This window comes from Epinephelus fuscoguttatus, linkage group LG5 (assembly GCF_011397635.1).
Source record: "Epinephelus fuscoguttatus linkage group LG5, E.fuscoguttatus.final_Chr_v1".
NCBI classification, from domain to species: domain Eukaryota; kingdom Metazoa; phylum Chordata; class Actinopteri; order Perciformes; family Serranidae; genus Epinephelus; species Epinephelus fuscoguttatus.
Genome location: NC_064756.1, coordinates 30,756,914 through 30,783,367, shown reverse-complemented (window position 1 = coordinate 30,783,367; position 26,454 = coordinate 30,756,914). Strand labels below are relative to the sequence as shown.

General features: G+C 40.3%; 2 protein-coding genes across 6 annotated transcripts in view; both read left to right on the top strand.

Annotated features, from left to right (window-relative positions):
- stim1a (stromal interaction molecule 1a) overlaps positions 1-9,403 on the top strand; it is a 34,105-nt gene extending 24,702 nt beyond the window's left edge. For 3 of the 5 annotated variants that reach the window (XM_049575979.1, XM_049575977.1, XM_049575978.1), the window contains 5 exons: positions 290-457; positions 3,309-3,409; positions 3,675-3,904; positions 5,464-5,878; positions 6,314-9,403. In XM_049575979.1, coding sequence (XP_049431936.1) covers positions 290-457; positions 3,309-3,409; positions 3,675-3,904; positions 5,464-5,878; positions 6,314-6,824 — 1,425 coding nt within the window. In that variant the 3' untranslated portion in view covers positions 6,825-9,403. The remainder of the gene's footprint in view (positions 1-289; positions 458-3,308; positions 3,410-3,674; positions 3,905-5,463; positions 5,879-6,313) is intronic. The other 2 variants (XM_049575980.1, XM_049575981.1) reach the window with 1 other exon arrangement.
- Positions 9,404-14,156: 4,753 nt separating this feature from the next.
- Positions 14,157-25,926, top strand: LOC125888881 (protein sel-1 homolog 3). Its single transcript, XM_049576514.1, is given in 24 exon segments — positions 14,157-14,204; positions 14,207-14,242; positions 14,333-14,807; positions 16,926-17,052; positions 17,159-17,280; positions 17,374-17,489; positions 17,577-17,638; positions 17,740-17,872; positions 17,951-18,086; positions 18,219-18,356; positions 18,638-18,843; positions 18,930-19,109; positions 19,679-19,798; positions 20,119-20,259; positions 20,371-20,433; positions 20,573-20,746; positions 20,844-20,971; positions 22,735-22,818; positions 22,909-22,999; positions 23,089-23,176; positions 23,277-23,386; positions 23,498-23,625; positions 23,736-23,838; positions 24,904-25,926. Coding segments are annotated over 24 exon segments (3,099 nt in total). The 3' UTR covers positions 24,994-25,926.
- The last annotated feature ends 528 nt before the right edge of the window (positions 25,927-26,454 follow it).

Below are 26,454 nucleotides of genomic sequence, written 5' to 3'. Positions count from 1 at the left end.
AACTTTGTGAAAGCATACAGCTATTAAGAAAATAATTTTCTACAAATTGTGTTTGTATGTTTAACACCAGATTAGTAAAAACAAACAAAAGTAATATTAAGTAGCACATTCATGACTTTTCAACATACTAATCTTGCATTTTATTTGTAACATTTCACAAAACATTGTTGTAAATCTCCTATTTAACAAAATAAGAAAATGCTAAAAATAAAATAATCATTGTTAGATAATATAAAGTTTATGGGTGTGTTCTTTTTATTTGTCACCTAATGCTTGACGTTTGTTGCAGGTGCGCATGGCGTTGAAGAAGGCAGAGAAGGAGCTGGAGTCACGGTGTAGCTGGTCACCTCCAGAGTCTCTCCAGAAGTGGCTGCAGCTCACCCATGAGGTAGAAGTGCAGTACTACAACATCAAGAAACAAAATGCTGAACGACAGCTCCTGGTGGCCAAAGAAGGGGTAAGCATTCAAACACCTGAAGGGGAATATCATGCTGTTGAAGAGTTGAGTGTAAGAGTTTTTTGCCTGTGTCTTCAAATCTATAGATTATATTCAAAAGCATCAGCCAGGTGAACAGAACGTGAGAAATTGGGTGTATATTTCGGTGTGTTAAAGATATACTATGTAGGGTTTTCCTGAAAATACAATGCATAGACTCATACAGAAATAATCTCTCTCAATCATCACTTATGACCCACTAGAAGTTTGCAGCAGTGTTCTGCAGAGACTCTGCCCTCTGGCTGTATTTTCTTCTTATTTTGCTGTGGTCGGGATGTACCTGTGCACAGTGCGTAGGTAAGGTCAGGACGCAAAAAGATTGCGACCAGATACCAGGCTATAAGGCAAGGCAAGGTAAATGTATTAATAAAGCACATTTCATTCCCAAAGTGCTTCATAGATTAGTCCAGTCAAAGTTTATTGTAGCCCAATCAGAGAGCATGCCTCAAAGAGCTGTGCCAATAATAATTTCAATTCAATTTAAGTTTTATCTGTAAAGCCCAATATCACCAATCACAGTTTGCCTCACAGGGCTTTACAACATAGACATAATAGTAGTGGGCAGGTCACGCCAAAAAAACAGAAGAGAGCAACATTAGTAAAACCCACAAAAATGTATAAACGTGAGTTAAACTACATACAAAGAATTACAAACAGTATTTGACACACACAAAAGTAAACAATAATGAGCGGCAATAGCAACATATGCTAAAAACATACAGAGTGAGATAACACACGTGCAGAAAATACAGACAGAATTGTGTTACATACAGTACATATACATATCCATGACCACACAGACTGAGAATATGTTGCAAATCTGTGGTTTAGTATTTAGGGGAGACTAACTGAGGTTGAGGTTTAATAAGAAGAGATGTGTTTTGACTGCTTTAATTGAGCTACCCTCTCAAAATTAAGTGGAAAGACAATTTCAAAGAAGAATTGCCTGGTAAGAGAAGGACCTGCTACCTACTGATGTTTTATTTATATTTGGCATAGTCAGGAGACTTGCACCCTGGGATGGTATTAATTAAAAGCAATGGTGAGGAGATTGATCTTTAGCTTGGATTTCAAAGTGCTTAACATTGTTTCAAGTCTTAGCTCTTTTGGCAATTTGCTCCACATTTGAGCAGCGTCGAAACCAAGAACTGTTTCACCATGTTTGGTTTTTACTTTGGGAATAACCAGTAATCCATACCGGGTCAAGAGATCTGACAAGTGTCTTGCACCTAAACCGTTTATTAATTTATAGGCAATCAATAGAATTTTAAAGTCGATTCTGTAAGAGCCATTGCAGTAGTCCAGTCTGCTAGTGATAGAAGTTTCTCTAGATCTTGTTTTGACATCAAGTACCTGAGTCCTGAAATATTTTTAAGCTGGTAGAAGGCTGATTTTAGTATTGATTTAACCTCGGACAAATGAAGGTCTGAATCCATGATAACCAAGGTATCTAGCTTGTTTTTCACTCTGCTAGGACAGACTGTTAAGGTAAGCACAGACTTCAAGTCTTTCTTCATTGGCCCCAAAAACAGTGACTTCAGTCTTGTCTTTATTTAACTTGAGAACATTTTGGAACATCCAGCCACTAATCTGTTTAATGCACTATCCAAAATAGTCTATTGAACTATAGTCATTTGGTGACATATTTGCGTGTCATCCGCATACATAGGAAACCTTAACATTTTTGAGAATATCAGTTCATTGTAATATGTAAAGATTTAAATATCAGAGGTCCGAGACACACGCATTATGGCAGACGCTCTATTCTATAGCTGCTCTTAGTTACAAGAAGTCTCTGTCTTGAAGGTCGGACTTGAACAGGTTTAGGACCATGTTGGAAAGACTAAGCCAGTGTTAAGTCTAAGTCTAAGTTTGTTTCAATTAATGTCATCATAAACCTTAATAAGAGCAATCTCTGTACTGCAGTGGGGCCTAAATCCAGACTGGAAAATGTCAAAATAGTTGTTTACTGTCACAAAGTTGCTGACGTGTCTGAAGACAACTTTCTCAATGGCAGGTTTGAGATGGGCCTGTAGCTGTTGAGTTCAGATGCATCCAGATTAGCCTTGTTTTAAAAGTGATTTGATTAGTGCAGTCTTCAGGGCTTTGGGGAAGACCCCTGAAAGCAGAGAACAGTGAACTGTCTGAACGACATCTGTTGCCAGGCAACTAAAAGCAGTACGCTTCCTCCAAGAGGAAGCTATGAAAATTGCAAACAGAGCACTGGGGAAAAAAAATGCAAATATAGCATTGGCTTTCACTTTCACTGCTGATACTGTTTGCAAACAGTAGTTAACAATCCCTGCATACTTTATCATAAAACAGTAAAAATTATTACAGTAAAAAATTATCATTATCATCAGTAATTATCATTACTGTAAGTAATCTCAGTTATAGTGCTGCTCACTTACAGCAAAAATAATTGTTGTACCTTTCTTTCTGCCATCCTCTTACAAGCTCTACCAACAAAGTTTCTAAACAGCTGCAGAGGGGTGATGTGTCGTGACTCGCTGTTTTCAACTCCACTGAAACTTCAGTTTGGACTTTGGGAGGAGGGGCTGAGCGCATCCACTGAGACGGGGTGCACTTGATTTACAAAATAAAAGACAAAACAGGGACAACATTGGTAGACTCTTCATGCGGCACAGATGTGTTTCATCTCGATTTTCTTGTTTTCAGAATTGAGGGAAGCCAAAATAATAATTGAAAATAAAATCCGACTGTTGTGCCTTGGCACAAGATCCCCCTTTGATATAGTGTGCGAATAATGTCAATACAGCAGAGATAAATGTTTGGTCATTTGTGTTTACAGGCAGAGAAGATAAAGAAAAAAAGAAACACTCTTTTCGGGACTTTCCATGTGGCTCACAGCTCCTCTCTTGATGACGTGGACCACAAAATACTGGCAGCAAAGTAAGTCAGAGATTGGTTGACATTACAACAGCCCATTTGAGGAGCTCATGCTCTCATGGCTGCTAGTTTTGATCTTCTTTTTGTTGTTGTGTTGGCTCCCAAATAGGTCCATATATGGGTGTAAGCATGTCTCTGTCTATCAGATCAGAAAAACATTTACTTCCTTATTTAACTCTTGGATATTATGTCTCTTTATAAAGTGTTAAGAAGTTACTTTTCCTCTGAACTTATTTCTCCTCTGCAACTTTCTCCTCATCTTTCATAGACAAGCCCTGGGTGAGGTGACGGCTGCTCTGCGGGAGCGGCTTCATCGTTGGCAGCAGATAGAGATCCTCACAGGTTTTACCATCGTCAACAACCCAGGCCTTCCTTCCCTGGCCTCTTCCCTCAACCTTGATCCCAGCTTCATGGGCGGCAGAGCCACGCCCCAGCACTTCATCATGTCCGATGACATGGATGACTTGGATGAGGATATCGTGCCTGGAACTCTGCAATGTAAGAGTTCATCCGAATCTCTCGGCCATTCTGTGGGGATTAGCAAACGAACCCCTAAACACTCAAGGGGCCTGCTGGGGAAACCCAAAACTCAGCCCACATGAGAATTTGGACCTTTACTGCTACAATTGCCTGAATGTGTCCTTGCAGCCTCCCTGGTGATGGAGGTAGCGAGGGTCACATATGACTATGATTCGAATGAATGTTGTTTTACATTTGTATATGTATCATGTCAATTCACATAATTGTCTTGTCCTTTTACATGCAATTCCAGTTGAATGCCTTTGTGTTGATTGTTCTCATTTTGGTGTTAACTAGAGTCAGTGGATAATGGAGACTGAACTGACTCCTGTGACTTTCCTCTGGAAATTGAAATGTCAAGAAAAATATACCTCTTAATGAGAACAAGTTTTTGTGCTGACCTATTCTGTAGTAGTTGTGTCCTCATATGTGCCACAGACCTTTTGAATCTGAGTTTGGTCTAACAGCTGCAACCAAAGAAGGCATGTTAAAGACAGTCATTGCCCAACTTAAATTTTTCTTTAGGTTTAATATGAGACAAAAAAAAAATACAGAAAATCTCCCATCATTTTTAGGAAATCATTATTTCCATTGCACACATCTTATACATCTTTGTCTAATCAAGAAAACTAACCAAATTCTGGTGACCATTTTGCTATATGGCCATGTTGTTATGTGCTCTACATTTGACTTATTACTATGCCAAAACTTGACACACGTTAGGTTTGGGTTCGACTAACCGCAGATTCTACAGAATCCTATTCCATCCACAATAGTGAGTAAGTCTTTTAATCAACATTAATTGCACTCCCTATCTGACTTCCCTCTCTCCCTCCACCACCTTTCTGGCATTTGGCTTCCACTTCTGTCTCATTGGGCTAACTACAGATGTCACCCGACTGTTGGAACGGCGAACCAGCGACGCATGGTCCGTCGGTTCAGACTGTCAGCACATGTGGAAAAATCCCGGTTGGCCATTTATTCATGCCCCAGTCCTCAGTTTGATATCCCTGTCACTTCCCTTGACTCAAAGCCACACAAAGCTGTAATGTTTTTTAATTGATCATTGCGCTGCTCATGGACACAGCTGAAAGAGAGACTGTTTTACATTGTTTTACATTCTAAAAACACCCCTGACCTCATCTTAGTTGCTTGCTTGCCACATTTACCTACTCCTCTAAATCTTGTCACCACCCAGTGCACCCCTGCTTTCTTCCCATAGTGACTTGTCACTTCCTTTTATAAATGGGCTAATTATTGTTGCTTTTATTAATGTAAACAATATTTCTAAGTTGGTAACACCATCAATGTTTTCTCGTTTATTTGATTTAACATTTTTCCTTACGAGGATCAGAGATAAAACAGTGGTGTTGGGATTGTATCATAATGGTAAATGGGATTGGTCAGACAAGAGAAATGTAACCCAGCACCTGAGTGTCTTTCCACTAATCTCCCAGTCAGTGTCCCCATGTCCGTCAGACTTTATTTCACATTTATTTCAAGTGGTCGTTGATAATGCTGTTGTTTTGTGCCCACAGCTCCCAGTATGATGTCCCTGCGCCAACGCCACATTGATCCCCAGCTGGCCATGGGTTCCCAGAGGTTGGTAGAGAGTTCGCTGTTGGCGGGGCAGCAGGGGGAGGGAACGCCATACCCATCCAGATCTAGGGCTACCCTCAAACAGTCACGCAGCCAGTCGTTTGGGCAGCTCGAGTGTCTCCCTCTGCCTTCTCTTTCTTCGGCTGTGTCTCATCCCTCTGTCATCTGTACCTCCAACCCATACCCTCATTCCCAGTCCTCCTCTTCCTCCTGCATACCCAGCTCTGTGGGCAGCGTGGTAGCCCCTCATTCCTCCCATATGTATCATACTTCTTTCCAGCCCATGGACCCCATTCCTGATTTCACCTTCTCAGATGTCTCCAAAGCACACAGCTCGCGCAGGGACAGCCTCGGGTACCCGTCTCTCTCCAACTCTCCACACACATCGCATGTGCGTGTGTGTGTTCTTTGAACCACCTGCTGTCATTCCATTTTTAATGTGTGTGTCATAGTGTAGGTACCTTCATCTGTCTTTTTTTTTTTTTTTGGTATGCCATCTTAACTTTTCATTTTTCTCTAATTCATTTTCCTTTCTCATCATTGCACCTAATGAGGCATTACATAATCTCTGTCTTCACTCTTTTTCAACCTCTCAGTGTTCCTGTTTTTTGCCTGCAATACTAACAAGTGTGGAGTTCCAGTGTCCAGGCTGTGCCCAGCGTGTATTCATGGCTTTGCAGGCATAGTGTAGATAAACCCCAGCATGCAAGGCATCAACTATACACTGTTTGGATTAGTGTTTTCCTCACTTCCTCTAACTTTTGATTTTTTTTTTCCCCACTCCCACAGGGACTTAAATCGCTCTGACTCTGACTCCTCCCTGTCCCTTTCCCAAGTTGGTGATCGGCTATCTGCCTACAGCTCCAAAGGCCTCCTAATCAAACCCACCTCTCTCATGCACGGCCTATCTGGTCGTGCAGATGACACCATCTCTCTGCATGCTCACACCCCCAATGGAGGGAACCGTATTCATGAGATCAGTCCTGCAGAGCCTGTCTCTGACAGCCCTATACTCATGAAGAAGGTGTATGGCGTTGAGCAGTCTCCCAGCCTGGGAGAGATCAACAGTCTGTCAGAGTCATCCCGCTCCCTCAGCCCCAATTCCACCGAACCTGACACGCCGTCACCTACAGGAGGGCAACCAGGGGCAGTGGGGGCGAAGGGCAACAGCCGCATCCCGCAGCTCTCCGCCAAGAAGAGCCCACTGGAGGAGGACAGTGGCTCTACGGGAGAAGACACAGATTCCACTGCCAGCCGCAAGAAACACACCTTCAAGATCTTCAAGAAACAGAGGAAATAAGGGCTACATGAACTTAAGGCTGTCAAAGCTGTTTGACTGTATTCCTCTGGTCTGTTTTTGAAAAAGAAAAAGTTTCAAAAAGTTTTGTGGGTTCTTTAAGGGTCAAATGATGGCACAATTTGGTGCCGTTGCATCTTTTCGTGGGTACGACACCTACTCTAAGAAACTGTGGGAGCAACCAGCTGTTCAGTTCTATCTGTTTATTTGGTCAATGTTGTGGGGAATGGGTAGGTTTGTATATTGGAATGTAAAGTATTATTTATTCTGCAGGAAGTTGTGCCAGTCTCAAAGGGAAATGTGTCTCCCAGTTGGTTTTTCTTTCTTGTTCTACAATCTATAACATTTTGCATGTCTTCACTTTTGTTTGACTGATACTCGAATGCTCTTAGTGTTTGCTTGGTTCTCGTCGTTAACCTGCTTAGACAACACTTGGTGTTTCTTTTATTACTACCTAACCACCTAGCCTACAAATCCAAAGTGAATGTGCACTCTCTTTTTCACTGAATACTTTGTTTTTATCGATGGCTACACGTTTTTCCGTCCTATGTTGTCTTCTTCTTGGCAGAGCAAACGATACATTCAGGAGGTCTTCAAACAGAGAAGTAGTCGTAGAACGCTCGGACTAGTATTTAAGTGATTTAAATTTCACTTTTGGCTGTCAAAAAATGTATCAAGTGCCATTTGAGTGCAGCAATAGTAGCTACTTCCAGTTATTCCCTAGAAATAAAACAAAGTAGGTTAAGAAACGCTTGAAAGCTTGGAGTTGGACATGAGGTTTATGTCCCTACAAGAAGTTACAAAAGGACCATCAAATTGCAGCCTTAGACCTTTTGCTTTATTTTTAGTATTTAGGTGTTTACTGCATGTGAGCATTGGAGAGTGAGGGAGAAGTGCTTTGCTTAAATGGCCAGCTTTTAAACAGTGCCAGCAAATTAAACCTGTGGTTAATATTTGGATTGAAACATATCCTGGAGCAGGAAGTCATCAAGTGATTAAATTTCCTAACTTAAATATCTAGCTTGGATTATTGTGTTACCAAAAACATTACTTCCAATGAGGCTGCGTGACTGCGATGAATTTGAAAACTGGGGTACTACCTTGGAGAAAGTGCATGGTATCATACAGTAAATCATGAAAATCAATGAAAAAATCATGACCTATTTATCAAAGATTTTAACACCAAACACATGAAGCACATTATTCAGCTATTTAAAAAAAAAAAAAAATGTATTTTTTGTTTTTGAAGATGATCCTCTTAAAATATAAATGGGGACCAATATTTTCCACTGATACCCCTTTTCCCTCAACGTCCAACAGGTTTTGTTCCTGTTCCTGCACCTAATTTTGAGCTGTTGAGGCATTTCCACCAAAAATAAATACGTTTGGAACCCAAAAAAAGTTTCCAGCTGGAACCAAAAATAGGTTTGTCTTGACCTTAATTGTAAACCATGACAAGATAAGCTGGCTTGTCACTTTCTATGGAGTCAAGAGAGAGGCTGGAGTGTTCAAAGAAATAGTCTTCTGTGTCTTATTCTCAATAATAGTTGCTCCATGCATGTTTTCAGAAGAAAAACAAATCTCTGTAATAACGGATCAAAAGCTTGCAGTAATCAGCCACCTTGCCACTACTGTTCACTTCTGTTGTGAATTGTGCAACACCCTCTGTTGAAGACTTATCCTTGATAAGAATGCCTCTTTTAAAAATGGTGGAAACATGGGTTGGTTTGCTAAATGGCACCAAGGTTTCAAAAAATCCTGATCAAAATCAGTTCAAGAACCAGAGCTAATTTGGTGGAGGAGGGGTACGAGTATTAATTTGATGAATGGGGTGCGACATTAACTTGGATTTCGGCGCCTGCAGTCCCGTCTTATTGTTTCCGTTTAAATGACTTTTTCTGTGGACAATGAAAATGTTACAGCGGTTTGTCAAAGAGAGATAGGTGCTGGAAAGGGCTATTTGTTAGAGGGCAAAGTCATTTGCTTTTTGTACGACAGAAATGTTCAAGATGTATCCACTTTGTAATCCACCTTTTATGGAAGATTTAGCTCAACAAGTCATGAAAGCAGAAAACGATTCACGTCAAAGTGCCAAATCACTATTTCTGTCAGAGGCCTTTGTATTTGTAGTGTGTTCGGCCCGTTGAACCCCGTTTACACAGAACAATAAACCACATGATATATATATATATAAATATATACAGTCTGTAATGTATATCCTGAGTTTAAGCGCTGAATGTCCAAGGGTATTGTTCTGTAACAGTATCATCAGTACAGTATGTTTACAGATAATGATTATCCTCAGACTATCACGACAAAGAACATTGTGCCAGTTTTAATATTGACAGCTTCATATGAGCACAGAACTATGCATCAGTAGTTGTAGGTGATTATTAAAGTAGTAAGGACGCCAGTACACTTAGGGTGTTCCTGACCAATGAACAACCAAAAAGTGCTGCAAAAGACACAGTTGGCCTCTCCCAGCCTCATAATGTAACAGGTGGTTTGGATGTACAAGACATGTTTGAATATTTTCTTTTAGAAACCAGCTTAAAAAAATATATATCAATTTCCTACTGGTACCTTTTTTAAAGTGTCATTTGTACCTCTTTTGCACGACAGAGCTGTAAATGGATTATGCCATCTGAATGTGTGTGAGTGTGTTGTGTGAGTGTGTGCGTCCGTCTGCTCCCAGTATAATGCACTGTAATGTTGATGCATGTCAACTGCTGTAACAAAACCTATATTGGGTTAAAAGAGTGGATCAGCTTAAGCTCCTTACTCCCCACCCTCCTTTTTCTTTCTCTTTACTTTGAGCTTCTATTTATGAATACACAGTATATTTGTACAGAGAAAATGATAATTTTGCATCTTCTGTGATGGTCTAGACTTTTATGGCACTCCTGCATGATAGCAATAAACTATTTTGAATGAAAGATGAGCTGATCTGTCATGGACATTACACTACATGCTGCACAACACCTCTCAACTGGAGAGGGTGTTTTCTGTTAAAGGAACAGTATGTAAGATTTAGGGTTTGGTTTTTTTGGGGCATTTAGCGTTTAGTTGCGGGGGACTGGAGCCTATCTCAGCCGACATTGGGCGAGAGGAAGGGCACACCCTGAACAGGTTGCCAGACTGACAACAGACAGACAACCATTCACACTCACATTCACACCTACAGCCAATTTAGAGTCACCATTTAACCTGCATGTCTTTAGACTGTTGGAGGAATCTGGAGTACCCGGAGAAAACCCACGCTGACACGGGGAGAGCATGCACAGAAGGGTGCCCTCCTGGGATTGAAGCAGGAACCCTCTTGCTGTGAGGCGACAGTGCTAACCACTAAACCACCGTGCTGCCTGATTTAAAGCAGTAAAAACAAAATAAGGCAGTTTCATGTCATAAATCAGTGTTTCTCCTGCATTGCTTGGTATGTCAGAGATGGACAGCTGGCTCAGCACCTGCTTATATGTCCTCACCTATCTTCATTGATAACTCAAGATCCAGATGTTCAGGAGGATTTTACCAAAAGCCAAATAATCCAGAGAGGTCTCTTTGTCTCCTGTTCTGGGTTATAAACAGGCTATTCTTTTTTTTATAATCAGTAACTTTCACTGTTTTCTTTTGAACAGAAAAAAAACAGAATCAGATGGGATACATCATATGGCCATTTAAATTTGTTAAAATAGGGTACAATACAAGGACCGGAGAAGTTACACAGTGGTATAATTAGACAATGCTGAGACAAACTGACTACACAACAATTAATACTAATAAATAAAGATAAAAGAGGTTAAAATAATCATTGGCAGATGTGAAAGTAACTTAATGTCACATGATACATTTCTAAATAAGTTTTAAGGCCCTCGTGTGCAGCCACAATACCCAGCTGGGAGAACCACCCCCTGGCTGGCGGTAAGGAGATCGCCTTCCATTCTCTTAAAATAAATTTTCTCCCCAGCATGAGGGATGAATGGACCCAGTCTGCCTGGGGTGCAGGCAGGGCTTTAGGACAAACAAGTTTGGGCAGAATTTTTTTTGCAATGGGTCTGCGCCTCATCAGACAGTTCTGCTGTAATAAACTGAAGGGGAGGGAGTGCATCACAGAGTGGTCTTTCAGTGCAAGACCAGGGTGGAGCACGCTCAAGGGGCAAACACCAGTGGTGAGACCAAACGCATAATAATATAGCAATAGATTTGGAGTAGCAAGCCAACCCTGGTACACTGGCATTTGTAGTTTACGTAGATTAAGCCCGGCACTTGCCATTCCAGAGAAATTTGTTCCAAAGCATATTACTTTTTTTTTTTTTTTTTTTTTTTAAATCTGAGTGGAATTTGAACTGGGAGACCCTGAAGAATATAATTAAGCTTCAGCGTGCAGGTCATCTTTAAAACATTGGCTTTCCCCCCCACAATGCTAAAAAAAAGTGGGCCCCATCTATCAATATCTGCCTCAAACTGATTCAAAAGAGCTTCTGTGTTGACCTTTGCTAAGTCAGCCAAGTTTAGGTGGGATAGTGACACCTAGGTATGTGATGCCAGTGTTGGGCAATGAAAAGTTACCACTCTAGAACAAGGATTTAAGGCAATTCAGAGTTAGGGGGAGAGCCTCAGATTTCAGCCAGTTAACTTTTTTAGCCAGACAGATGAGAAATTGTCTAAAAATTTTAAATAGCGCAAGGAGTATTGGGGTTAAGAGACAAGGGTGAGGATATTGTCTGTGTACAATTTAAGTTTGTGGACTGATTGGCCAGTTTGTATCCCTGACAGTTCCAGGGCCAGTGCAAAGAGGCACAGAGAAATACCATCACCCTACCTGGTCCCTCTATCCAGCTCAAACCAGGCTGAAATCAGACCATTGGTTAACACTGCAGCTTTAGGACGGGTATACAGGAGTTGAATCCAGGCCATACATTTAAACCAAATGACTCCAGGGTGAGAAATAAACAAAGCCACTCAACCCTGTCAAATGTTTCTTCCACATCCAAAGAAATGGCAGCTGCAGGGGAGTCACAAGTTCAGGTGGCCCACATAATGTTAATCAAGGGTCTCATATTATCGGCGTAGCTGCGTTTGAGAAGAAAGCCCACCTGGTTGGGATGGACCAACGGAGTGATAACTTCATGAAGTCTTTTAGATAACAGCTTTGACAACACCTTTTCATCATAACCAAGCTAAGAAATGGGCCTGTAGTTTGTACAATCTGTTGGATTTTGATCACTTTTTAAAACCACTGCGATAACTGTCTCCATCAGTGGGGGGAAGAGAGCCAGGCTTGAAAGCCTCAGTGTGCATATCCAAAAGCAGAGGTGCCAACTTATTAGCATAACATTTATAAAATTGAGGCCATGGGATTTACCAGATGGAAGGCTGATGATGACCTCCATGACCTCCTCCAAATTGATGGGTGCATCTAACAAATCATGTTGTTCTTATGTAAGGGTAGGAAGATTTAGACTGCTTAGGAACGATCTAATATCATCAATATTGTTTGCCTGTAACTCGGAAGCATACAAGTCGGAATAAAAGTGTCTAAACTTAATGTCTGCAGAACAGGATAACAAGCTCCCCCCTTGATTTCTAATTGCTGGAGTGGCACTCATACTCTCCATCTGTCTGTTTAGCCAACATTTTTCCTGCTTTGTTCCCCTCTTCAGTCTGCTTCTGTCTGGCTCGGAATAGGGCATACTCATCTTTGTTAATGAGGATAGTGTTAAACTGATATTTGAGATGGGTTAACATGGTTAGATTGTTGGGTGACATCACTGACATGTCTTGTTCGTAGGTATTCTCTGCTATCTGAATTTGCTTCCCTAATTCAATTTGTTTCACCATGCTCTGCTTCTTCTTAAATGTGGCATGCTGGATGACATATCCTCTTAGGAAAGCTTCCATGGCTTCCAATGCTACACCCACTGAAGGGGCTGCAGGTACATCGGTTTCTTTAAAGAGAGTAATTTGAGCACTATCTAGGAGAAGACTAGAATTCAGTCTCCATCTTGGGGCCCTATTCAACTTATTAATAGGGAGAATATTGACCATTACGTGGGCATGGTCTAAGATGTGAATACTGGTTATGCTACAGGATAGTACAAAAACTGCTCAGGAATGACCTGAGGAATGGGACAAAGAGCTCAAGGCATTAACCTGGCCTCCAAATAACCCAGATCCCAGAACATTTGAGGGATGTGCTGGTACCCCAGAGGTACCCCCGATCCACAGTGGGGCCTCCTTGGACTGGACTTGGCGCTGACCTGTCAAGGCATGGACACTGGAGCTCTGAGGGGTGTCCTTTGGTGTCTGGCACCAGGGTGTTAGCTACAGATCTTGTGAGTCCTGTGAGTTCTGAGGTGGGGTACCAACACGTCCAACAGATGTTTGATCAGATTGGGATCTGGGCAATTTGGAGGCCAGGTCGAAGCCTTGAGCTCTTTCTCACATTCCTTGGGCCATTCATGAGCAGTTTTTGTGGTTTGGCATGGCGCACTGTCCTGCTGGAGGTGACACTGCTACTGTTGCCACGAGGGTGGGTACAGGGTCTGCGCTGGTGTTTAGGTGGTGGAGCGTGTGAGATGGCAACCACATGAATGTCAGAGCCCAAGGTTTCCCAACAGAAAATTGCATTGTAACAAGATCTGGTGAATATAAAACAAGAAAATCAGCCTCCACAGCCAGCTCTCATTAACAAAGCAGCTCACCATGCACTGAAATGAAACAAAACATAACACACTTGCTGCTAATCAAATAGCCACACTACCAAGCTAATAAAGTCATCTACACAGTAACCTGCACAGCTACTCACTCCAAATACATCTCCAACCACCACCATCCACGTTGTGTTGTGTCACTCCAATGTGGATTATTTCCAAATTAAACTGCCTGACAGCCACACTCATTTTTTAGGCGGCCATCTTCCAGCTCAGGGTCATGTGACTCGCTATTCGCAGGTAACAAAAACACCATAATTCTTTTTTTAAGGTGATTGTACACTAAAGAAAACTTATTCTATTCCATTTCCTCCATTATACACCCTGAAGTTTTACACTGTCATTTCTCAAAGATAGCAGTGTACTCAACAAGTATAAGAAATATAATTTAAATGTTAATGTAGAGGTAGTGTAACAGGGGAATGATATTAGCTTACCTTTGGTTGTATGATAAGTATTGGCATGCAACCCAATTCACAAAGCTCCACCTTCACTGCACTGTGTATACAGCAGTTAGGGTGGGGCTAAGTTCTGTTAAATATTTACCTATGCTTCAGCAAAAGTAAGGTGGAGCAGGATGAGGTCCGGGTGTTGAGGCTTCTTCCTCACAACTTTAAGTTCTTTAATGGAGAGATGAATGGAAACATTTTCTGAACCATGGATTTCCATACACTGTACAAATACATCTGTCAGTTTTGTCTCAGTGTGCAGGTAGGAGCAGAATTTCTGCCATTATTTGTGATATACTTGTCCTGCCTGCTTTAACAGATGTCATTTGTGCATGTCTTCTGCTTCGTACAGATCGTTTGGGGTTTAGACGAGGTGACAATCCTGAATCCTCCGGAGGAGCCTTTGTCAGACTATCTTTTGAGAATACTTTACTCTTGTGATGAACCTGCGACAGTACAGCTGGACTGTATTGTGTCTTTTGAAAGTGGCATCACTTCCACACTCTTGCTAAGACAGTGGAGCTGCAGTCCTGGTGACCCTAAAATAAAGACACTGGAGCTGAACTTGCCAGATTGGTTGGTGTATCAAGCTGATGGGATTATTCCAGACTCCCAGTGGGTGCTGAGTTGCATCCTTCAAGCGTCACTGAGATACAGTGGATTTGATGACACTGACGGGTCTGTTGCAGCTCAGGATGTGGCAAATTTGCACCCTAAACCTTTTTTTAGTCGACCTGTGAAACAGCATCAACTATGCATTTCCTGGAGTACACAAATGCTGCAACTGACTCAACGATTTTCAAAGAAACAATGCCCTTTGGAGCAAGGTAAGTGTAGAGAAGTGAGCTTAAAGAAAAACTTCACCTACAAAATGATCATTTGTCTATCAATTAAAAAGAAAAGTCATGATGAATTGAAGAAACTTCTGACAACAGTAAAATTACATCAAAACATCTGCTTACAAACTCTCGAACAACTCATTCAGTTTAGTCCAAGTCTTATTTATCCAGTCATATGTTCAGTACTTCCCAAACACATGCATTTTTGCTCAAAGTTTACTATTTAAAACACTTCCAAATATGTGTAACAAGCATAGACAAGCACATGCGTTTGAACTCAACTCATGTGACCAGTGACTGTATATGAAGATGAATAGCACGGCTCCATTTCCTCCAACTGTACAAAAATGAAGCCAAAATACACAGCCACTGCCATCTTTGGTTGGTGACATCATTTGGAGCCAACGTTTGTGGGTGAAGCATTCCTTTAAAACTGCAACTAACTGCACATGTGGACAAAGGCACCTAAAATGCAAAATATTTTAAGTATGGCTTTGAAACATCCTTAATTTCTTCTGTCAAAATGCAAGAATTAAGAACACCATCCTCAGATGAATGGTTTAGGATGTGTCAATCAGCAAACTGATAATCTTGCGATGGTACACCACAAGCAAAAGCCATAAATGAATCTCAGGAACTGTACTATGCTGTTCAAGATATAGACTAGTTGAAAGCCATGTCAGTATGAAAGTTAAAGAACTGCATACTAAAATACTTTGGTTTCTTATTTTACGGGTAATCTTAATAATTAACTGGGGTCGTATTCACAAACATTCTGAGGATACTCTCAGAGCTCAAAAAATTCTAACAAGGTGTCCTAGCGTAGGAAAATTCCCCAAAGCAGCTCAGAGCAAGAAAAGCACAGAAACTTTTACCTTAGTGAGAATATGGTTGACCCTGTTGCTAGGTTTAACATATTCTGACACATTCATTCAAACACAGATGTGACTGGTTGTTGTCCGTTGTGAGCCTGCAAGGTGTGGACAGCCAGTGAAAATGAAATGAATTGCATCGCAATATTAAACTGTAAAGGTGCTGTCATTATTAGTGTGGTCACTCTGCTGATTTAAGGTCATCACTTCAAAACTGTTGCATTTTTCCAGTCCCAAATATCTCAGTGTTGTGATCACTTTATTCTACTTTACTCTAATAAGATCAAACATTATCCCTGCACCATCTAATCTGTAGCATTAAATTAACTCAATGTCACCCAGCGTTTGGAGAATATGTCTCCTTCGTCTTTTTGCCATTTACTCCTCTGCTTAAGAAACTCTTAAGCCTCTTTAGTCCTCCCTACTCCTAACAGTTTTTTTTTTTTTTACCTTAGGCTCTCTCTTAAGTGCTAAGATGCTTTGTGGGTTTTTTTTTTTTAGAATTTTCTCACTAGGAACAACAATTTGCACTAGGGAGCTTTGCGAATATAGCACTTGATGTGCATAGTGTAAAACGGTAACAGTCAACACTTGGAGTTCCACAACAATACTGTTTTAAAGTTTTACCAATTTACAGGCAATTCATTGCTCTTCAAAATGGGCTAGTTGTCCTTCTCCTTAAAAACACAAATACGCAGCTTTTATTTTAAGGAGTACATCGTCTGTTATTGAGCAAAACATTTATTTGGAACAAACCATTTGAATTTTAACGGAGACTTGTGTTTACCCATTTTCTTTCAGATATTTTGAGGTGAGAGTTCAAGGGACCCTTTTGGCAGTTGTTCCCTTGCCAAAATTTCGCCTAAATCTGGAGGGTTATTTTCCCTCTTTCTGACATGTTATGCCAATATGGTTGGTACCAGTGGATGCCTTGGGTTGTCTACTTTAATAAGATACTACTATGTTTGCACTAGCTTAAAAGATGAATATGCTGAAGCCTCTTGAATGCAGTAATGTTGGCCTACAATTGTTTTTGCCAGAGGGGCCATGGGGGGGACAAGCAATTTTATCAGGTTGGCCGAAGTCCCCCTGGCCCTCTTTGGGGGCACCACTGTGTGTCAAAAATGTCAGTGTCACACCGTATTGTTCTGGAAAGGATGATGGTATTTTAAGATAAGTATGTGATAAAATTTTTGAAGTCTTCAATATCTAAACCAAAATCTATGTCATTCAGAAACGGTGCATTTGCTGTCTTCAATATACGCTTCAACTGGGGAAAACTTTGGGATCACAAAGACACTGGGCCCTTACAGCAGTGAGATTCTGGAGTATTTACGTGTGAACGCCATCTACTTTCCATGGTAAGACGACAGAAGTCACACCACCACATATAGCCTAGCTTTCTGTTCTGGTAATGCAGGTATTATTTAGAGATAGTTAACCAAGTGTGCTTTGTATTTTTGTCAGGTGTATGTTATCCATCTGGATATTTGTGACCAGATACTGCCAAGAAAACATATGTGGTGTGCTTCACCATATAGACTCCCGTAATAACTATGCCTCACTAACACTGTTTCTCAAAGCCTCAGGTAGATTTTTCTCCCACCTCTCAGATACTCTCATTATGTAACTACACAGTGCAATTATCTGGACTTATGTTAGTTTTTGCTTCACATGTGCAGGCCGGCTACACATCCAGATGAGTGAGGACTCTGTGAAATCCTCTGCATTTAGCTCTTCATTCAAGGTGCCTTTAAAGAAATGGTGCCAAATCAGCTTGATGTTGCAAGGTAGAATGGTGAGTAGCCTAGTATTGACAGGGGAAATCGTTACAGTATGTAAATAATGGTGATAATTAAAAAAATGAATTGTCACTGCAACTCAGGTGACCATCTCCATGGTGTGCATTGATGAGGAGCAGAAAACTTTTCATTCAGTTGAACACACGTAAGTCTACCTCTGGCATGACAAAGTGATTTAACTACATTACCATCAAGAACACTTTATGTCCTCTGCATATGTTGCCACGTCCGCATTGTGTCTTACAGATTTGGGCATATTGTCGAGCTGGATGACACAGACGGATATTTTGTGATTGGTGGAGGGAAATACGTAAAAGGAGTAGAAGGTTATTTTGGGCCATTGGTTTACTACCGCAACCGAATACCACCTTACAGCATGGTAATGTGCCGCACCTGCCCACACTTATTGTCTACTATGTCAGCTATTTGCTACATTTGATCATTTCCTCTTCTCCAGTCTGAAGTTGTTATTCCAGATGTCATCAGGACCGTCAACCTGACCGGATGGCTGCAGACCTGTCAGCAATTTCGTTTTGAGATGAATGTGAAAATCAGTGGCTATTCTCTCATGGCTGAACACAGAAGGAACTCTGGTAGTAGGCTTATATGTCCACTAGATGGTGCTAAAGTTACTCTATATGAAATATTCTCATGGTTTCTGTGGAGCTACTGAAGGTGCAAAGAAACTGTTGATGATGGTTTCATTTGTTTTGTTTTGTTTTAAGAGACCTGTTCTGATGCTTTTCATGAGTGGATAGAAGAGGGCAGACGACCATCAGAGTCGCAGTGTGAGCTGTGGGAGGCGACTGTCCCTCATAAGAGACAAGCTGCAAAACTGGCCAAGTTTTTGGCTTTCAAACATGGTAAGAGATAAACTGCATACAATGAATTTGCCTTGCAGTGGTATAAAATATCCAGAGGTGGGAAATAACAATAAATGTGTTTGGACCTGAGAAGAATGTTAAGGTGTGGTGCATTTCTGTTGTGCACCATTCTATACATATCTCCCCAAATTCACTTTGGCATCTTGGTCTTTCGGACTGATTAAAACAATTTGAATACTTATTCTAATTATTACTCACTGATGATATCCATGTGTTATTTCACATAAAACACTGATGTCAGTTCATTTCCTGACTTGCAGGAGAAAGTCGAGTTAGCCTGCCAGCTGTGGGCAGAGCACTGTACGCCTTATCACTTCAAAAGCTGAGCAGAGCGAGCAGCACTGAGGTGGTCAGCAGAATATTACCGCTGCTGCTCCAAGCTGGCTGCTTAGCTGATAACCGAGCTCTGCACATGTCGTCGGCGCTCTACAGCGCTGGCCTGGGAGTCAAGGAACAGCCCAATAAGGTGTGTGTGCTGTTGCAGCTACAGTGAAACTCTGCCTGTACTGGACATTTTTTAAATGTTATCTCATGCCCTTCTGTTTGGCACAGGCTTGGCTCCTGGCCCTGCTGGCTGCCCAGAAGGATGATCGATTAGCACTTCTGCATCTTGGGCACCTGCACCATCAGGGTCTCCATGGCCTGCCCCCAGACCCAGACCTGGCTTATGCATATTATGCAAACATTGCTAAACAGACAACTTTTGACCGTCACAATCCCACACCACAGCAGGTAATATACATGTTTGTAACTTGTTTGTTTTGTTTAATCCAAACGTAATACAATTCCACTGTATTAAAAAAGCTTAGAATTTTTATCCATCTTTATGTAACTGAATTTAAACTTTTTCTTACCTAATATACATTGGAATTAATGGCATGATTTACCGTATTATAAACAGTGAAAAATCTAACACAAAATGTCAGTGTATGTGTGCAATATATTCCATCATAACTAGCAGTGTCACACATACAGTAATTGAAATGCAGAGGCTGGGAGGGCACATGCAGCTGTGGGCTTATTACAACATATCAGCTGATATGTGATATGGAAATACATTATCTGCTCCCCTTACTGTGGCTATAGTTTTCAGATTTCCATCATCAGTAAGTTTATTTTGTCACTGCTTTCCATACCAAGACAGATAACAGTTAATACATTTGGTAATATTACAGTGCTCGAGTGTGGCTCATGTTTTATTCAAAGCAAAAAGCTGCATTTTTGGACTATTTGCAACAAAATCCATAGATTTTACTTGTGTCTCCTCTCTTTCATTATTCTTTTTCTTTTTTTTTTTTTAGACATTTGTTGAGGCTGTTTACTTAAACAATGATGAGGAGTTGGATCTCCAGACCAATGAAGACCATCATATCTTCCAGTGGCTGAAACTGCAAGCACGCAGGGGAGCAGCTGAAGCAGAGGTACCTTGTTCTGTCATCCCTGCTTTTAAAGGTCCAGTGTGTAGTATTTATGGGAGTATACTGGAATATAATAATAATGTAGTCTTTGGTGCAGTGCACTGCTCCATTACGTTGGTTGTATTTTTCAAGCGCAGAATGTTTCACAAACAAATAAAAACTAAAGTGTCACAGATTTCAAGAAAATAGGTCTCAAGTTTTAGGATTTTGTCTCAAAGTGCACATTTCAGGCTAAAAGACAATGGCCACAGACACTCGAACAAGGTGAAGATGTTTTGTTTTATCATGTCATTTTTATTATTAATTTAGCAGCTGTTTTGCAGCAAACGGTTGCCCGCATGCTGTTCTGGGGTCAGCAGGGAGTGTCTCCAGACATCCAGAAGGCTGTGAAACACTACGAAAGAGGAGCCATTCAGTGGGAGGACCCTGTGTCTATGTATGACTATGGCATAGTTCTACTGCAGGTAAGAACTACACCTGATATACCATGAGAAACAGTTTATATCTTAATCTACTGAGAGAGTACTCCTTCCTTTGGATGTATTATATTAGCTGATGAATTTGTTTCTTTGTAGGGGCATGGGGTTGAACAGGACATCCCAAAGGCTCTCACTTTCCTGAAGAAAGCAATGGACCAGGTTTTGTACGATTAAATGTTAATTACTTCTTTATAGCTCCTCTGTCATCTTTAATGTGACACTAGGAGTCTGTTTTCTGTTGCAAAGACCCAGTCAAAGTGTACTTCTTATACTGCCTCTTCATTATTCTGTCCCGCAGGATTTTGTTCCTGCAATCAATGCCATAGCCTGGTACTATGAGCACTTTGAGAAGGACTACGCGCAGGCAGTGCAGCTGTGGGAACAGGCTGATCTCCTCGAGTGTCCAGACGCTGCTTTGAATCTCGGCGTGATGTACTCACAGGGTCTGTATCCAGGAAAACCTGCTGACCAGGTGAGCTCAAGTATAAAAGCCTCCTGTGATCATCTTTTAGCACGCGTACAAACTAGAATGCTGAGATCAAGAGGTAAATCATTTGTCTTTCCGACAGTTTATGGCCTATCAGTACTATCTGAAATCTGCAGAGAGAGGGCACATCAGGGGAGCACTTCTCCTCGCTAACATCTGGACCACTGGGATACCTGGCAGTGTCAACAGACAACCATCAGATGCTGTTTTGTTAGCTATTTATCCTTTGATTTATTTCACTACACATATATGATTTGGGTAGCACTTTAGGGTACACATATTTACCGTTAATTGGTTGCGTATTAGCATGCATATTAGTAGCACATTGGCTCTTTAGTAGTCATCATAAGGCACTTGTTAATGCCTTATTCTGCATGACCATATTTTACAACTGCTAGGCCACTAACTAAGCTTTACCTCAACAACTTGCTTAGTGGTAAGGAAGCTTATAAATAAGCAGGTTGTATTTACTGTTATTTACTATTACAGTACTTTGAAAACATCTAAAAAATTGTGACAAAATAATACTGATATATTTTTTATTCATCAAATATATAATTGAATAACCATTTGGTTGAGTGTGGTAAAAAAAAAAAATTAAAAAAAAAAGTAAAAAAAAAAAATACTTAAAAGTTATTTCATCATATAATGGATAACATCAAATGTATCGTTTAAGAATAATATTTTTTATTATTTCTTAGCAAAAGGTCAATTTTAGTTACATTAGCTTAGCTTCACTACTTTTACCAGAAAAGGCCCAATCAATCATTTGGTAGGGCATTTTTAAAAAAAAATTATTTGACCCTAGTTAGACTTTTATTTTTTGTATAAAGTTACAAAAATCAGTTCAGTAAAATCTCTGAAACTATAACATGTCAAATAAACACACCTACCTTTGAGAATCCCTCCACACAGGGCCCACATGTCTGGAGTGACATGTTTTATTACCAACTTCCTGTAGGAAGCAAACTGAAAAGTCATACTATTTAAAGACACAGCGACATCTAGTGGATATTGTTAGCATAACATGCGTAAACCACATGGTAGAGATGGCTCAGTCAGGTTGGGATAAATTCAACACATTTCTCATTAAGACAGTGACTCAAAATGTGCTCTGCCAAATGTTTGAGCAGGACATTAAACAGATAATAACACTTAAATATGCTCTATTCTTATGTGAGAATTTGTTAGCAGTGTCCAAATAACTCTAAATTAAGTCTTTGTAACTCAGAATGTTTCCCATTCTAAAATGTCGTCTTGCTCATAGTTCACTCGTGGTTTGACACTTAAGGACCCACACATATTCCTCATTCCTCAGATGCCTCCTCTTCACACTTAGTAAATCCATTGTAGTACACAGCTACTGCAATTATCAGACCCTATTCTTAAGTGATAAGGCAGCACACTTTTAATAGATATATTTGAAAATCACTGACGTAGTCCATTAATAAAGGGAATATTTCTACGCTGTCAAATTTGTTCTTTTACCACTGAATGGGAATACACCCTGTGCATCTCAGTAGACCTCCATTTTTTTCAAGGTGTAACCCATCACTCAAGGGTCTGTTAATTGCAGTAGGTGTGTGCTGTAATGGATTTACTAAGTGAGATGAGGAGGTGACTTTAGAACAGGGAACCTGTGTGGGTTAATAAGTGTCAAACTACCAGTGCATTAGTTATGAGCAAGACCTCACCGTAGAATGGGGAACATTTTCTGACTTAGAGACTTCATTTAGAGTTATTTTGAAACATTAACACTTTTTTTTTTTTCAGAATAGACCATATTTACGACTATACTATCAGTTTTTTTCAGTAGTTGTAAGAACATGGTCATGCAGAATAAGGCATTGATAAGCGCTGTTATTGTGCTGCTATTAAGTAACTAGTTGATGGTGAATATGTGAACCTTACTGTAAAGTGTTACCATGATTGGTCCTTATGTAATGACTGAAGTGTCTTTTGAACTGATGCAGGTGGGTAAAGTGGGCGGCAGAGCACAACGGATACCTGGGCAGCGTCTTGCGGAAGGCTTTGGATTCGTATCTCAAGAGTGACATGTAATCTTCTTCTCTATTCACACTCGCCGTGATCCTAATCAGGCCGCTTGATTACAGCTGCAGCAGACTGACACTCTCGCTTTTCAACAGGTTCAACTCGCTGTTATATTACCTGATGGCTGCTGAGTGCGGGTACTCACCTGCTCAGTTCAACGTGGCATATCTGTGTGAACAAAATACGGTGAGTTATCCATGAATTAGCTGTACTATCATGATTTTAGGTCTTGTCATTTTTAAAAATCTACTTTTTTTCCCTCTGTATGTGCATAGTTAGGTTTTCTGGATCCTGCTTATGCATCAAATTGCATGTGGCGATATTACAACCGGACAATCCAAAGTCAAAATCCTGACACTTATGGTAAATGACTATCCTTTGGGACTTAAGTATTTTGAAACCTGTGTAGCAACATACATAGTTTATATCTTTTTTCAATCTCTAATTCTTCTGCCTCTCTCAGCCTTGAACAGGATGGGTGACCTGTACTATGAGGGGCAAGGTGACAGGCAGAAAGACTTGTTTACTGCAGCAAGGATGTACACACTGGCAGCACTAAGGAATGAGCCACAGGTCTGCTAAACTGATTTTCTCAATGTTGTGTGTATATATATCTTTGTTTGTTTTTATTCATACTCAAGCGTGAGCGTACATGTATGTGTAAGCCATAGTGTTCTTCCACAGGGATGGTACAACCTTGGCCTCCTTGCCGAGGAGGGTTACAGGCTGCCGCTGTCAGTATTGATTGACCTTGGCCTTTCAGAGCTGTATCTGGCAGACAACAGTTTGCTGCTAAGCACTTTGTACAAAAGGTGTGTTTGAACTGTATGTGTATGTACAACAGTCGTGTAAGTGCAGTGCATTATACTGGTTTTAGTGTAAATCTGTGAGAAAAATAATTCCATGTATTTTCTACCAAAAGATGCAGAGACTCAGAAGATACAGATTCATACTTGCCCTGCAGCCTCGCCCTCTTCAATGTGTATCTTCAGTCGTTCCAAAAGGACTATAGTGCTGCTATTAAGGTCAGTGTGATATTAGTATTATCAGCAATACATAAAGTTAAAGTACTAATTATGCTAAATGAGTCTGTCAAAGTGTATTTTATAATTTCAGTTATATTATTGTATTATCATTATTGGTGGATTAATATGTAGTTACATTTTAGTGTTGGGCTTTGGCTGAATGGGAGTTTACACATGCATTAGAGCATAAAGTTAATTTGTAATAAAATGTTCTATATAAATAAATAAAAGTGCACTGCCATTACGATAATTATTTTCATCTTGTGCAAACTTCCACATATTATTTAAGTCATATGTAATATTTACCTGCTCAACATTTGGTACAAACAAATGCACTGTGTAATATTTAATGCATCAGTTTATTTTGTTGCCTGTAACTTACTCTAGTACTTATCTTTTTAATATAATGTATTGTTTAGTTACTTAGTTTAGTTTTTTTTAAAGAAACTTGTCACTATGGCTGTCAGATAATGTCGGACAATATTTACAAAATGTGGAATAATAGAAATATAAAATAGCATCAAATAGAAAAACTCAAGTGACACACAACACATTACATTTTTGTAACACAAAACACACACATCAAAAACACTTCCCCTCTGTTTATGTTCAACAATGTTATCAAACGCAACAGAGCTAGCTCGTCTTTTTGCCTCATTGTAGCCTGTAGCTCTAACTGCCCCTCTGTGCACCATGTTCACGTGTGCGCACTGACCGTGAGACATGGGCACCACATTCATGTGTGTGTGCTTGCTTTCGCTGGTCTCGCACTGGCTGGTTGGTGCAGCCTGGACCAAAATGTTTTTGTTGCCATTTGCAGAGCCTGGGCTGCCTACAGAGACCGAACTTTTTCACAGCATATTCAGAGGACATGTAGCTAGCAGATCGTGAGAAGATGTTTCCTGTATGTGACAAAAACTTTTCAAGCTTAGGGAGACTTAGAGAGCCTTTAAGTACAGTTTTTTAGTAAAATATATATAGTTACTTTTGACAACTGGCCAAAGTACAGCAGCATTATCATGATGTAACATTTTGATGACACGTTGGTTGTGTTATTTCCCACAGATATCCACTACTGTTGCTGTGGTTGCAGCTCCAACAATACTCATCATCATCTTCGGTGTGCTCAGGAGACCTGTCCTGTCTCCCAACTAGAGCCAAGACTCTTATCAGGACTGTAAGTGGAACAAACTCAGGGACTAATATGCAAAGTTGACCACCCTGGCAACAGCGTTGACACATTTTGTGTTAGTTTACATAAGTTTACCATGGAATCACTGTAAAGAAAACATGTGAGTGTTAGAAATATGAACATTGTCTTTTAGTACATGTTGGAATGTTTTGGGTTTGTACGTTTGCATTGACTTTTAGCGAAAAGAATAAGATGATCGAACAATAAAGAGTCTGTTTAAGTGCCACTGGACATGCCATCAGTTTTAAAGGTGCTTCTGGTAAGTCAAAGATGTTATTCTTAGATGTTCTATTGTCTCCCAGTGTAATGACTCCTTCACCCTGTGGCGTTCTGTGCATGGATGACTTGCAGACTTGCTCTTTTTAATCACTTTGTGTCAACAGATCTCCTACAGTTTAAAAGGTCATAATCCAATCTGATAGGAAAATATAGATTATAAAATCATAATCTGAACAAGTCTTCCCTGATTCCAATACACTGCAACATCGATTCTGCTCTGGCCTGCTCAGATAGAGGATTTAAGCTATGGGAAGATGAGGAGATTTTAACCCTGGGGCTTTTATTTGATAAATACGTGATGACTACATTTGAACAAATTCAACAGGAATATGGTTTCTCCCTAGAAACTACTTCTTCAGATATTGACAAATCTGTAGCTTTATTTATTCAGAATCAAAGCAGGCGGTCTCGCCTTTGACTGTCAGACTTCACATATTGAGCGTTTACTTCTTGGTAGAGGCAGGAAATCTGTTTTCGAGCAGGAGTATGCTGAACTCAACATTACTGGTTACATAAATTCAGAAAAGAACAAGATACAATCAATTTAGACACGGGATGTAGCCAGGTATGACAGAAATGTGCTCCATGTGTAAAGTGTAAGTGGGAGGTTACAGGCAGATCAGACAGATATGATGTACATATACCGTATGTGCACCATATACAGATATGTGTATCTGAGCATGAATATATCTGGAAGTCAGATGTTTTGTTCTCGTGTCCATTGTGTATTGTTGGAGCTGTCTGTGTTAAGTGCTCTTGTGTTGAAAAGCATGTTAAAAATATTGTCCCAAAGACAACAAAACAATATCAGCCTCTTGTTATGTATTATTTGCACATAACACACTGCTGCCTATCAAATATGGAAAACAAGTATGCCAGAGGATTTCTAAAAACTAAAAATCCCCTAACCGAAATCAAGCACACAATTACAAACACTTCTGATGAGACCAAATCCATTTGACACTTCACATCTCATTAACACAGGCAGACAAGTTTAATTGTTGCGCTTCTGTTTGTAGCAATGATTCAGAATCTGTCGGGTCTAATGATGCTTAGGGTGACATAAAAATAGAAAATTGTACTTTTAATCAGCTTTAAGAAAAATAGATGTGATATCAGTGCCACTGAACTGAATGTAGAGTCTG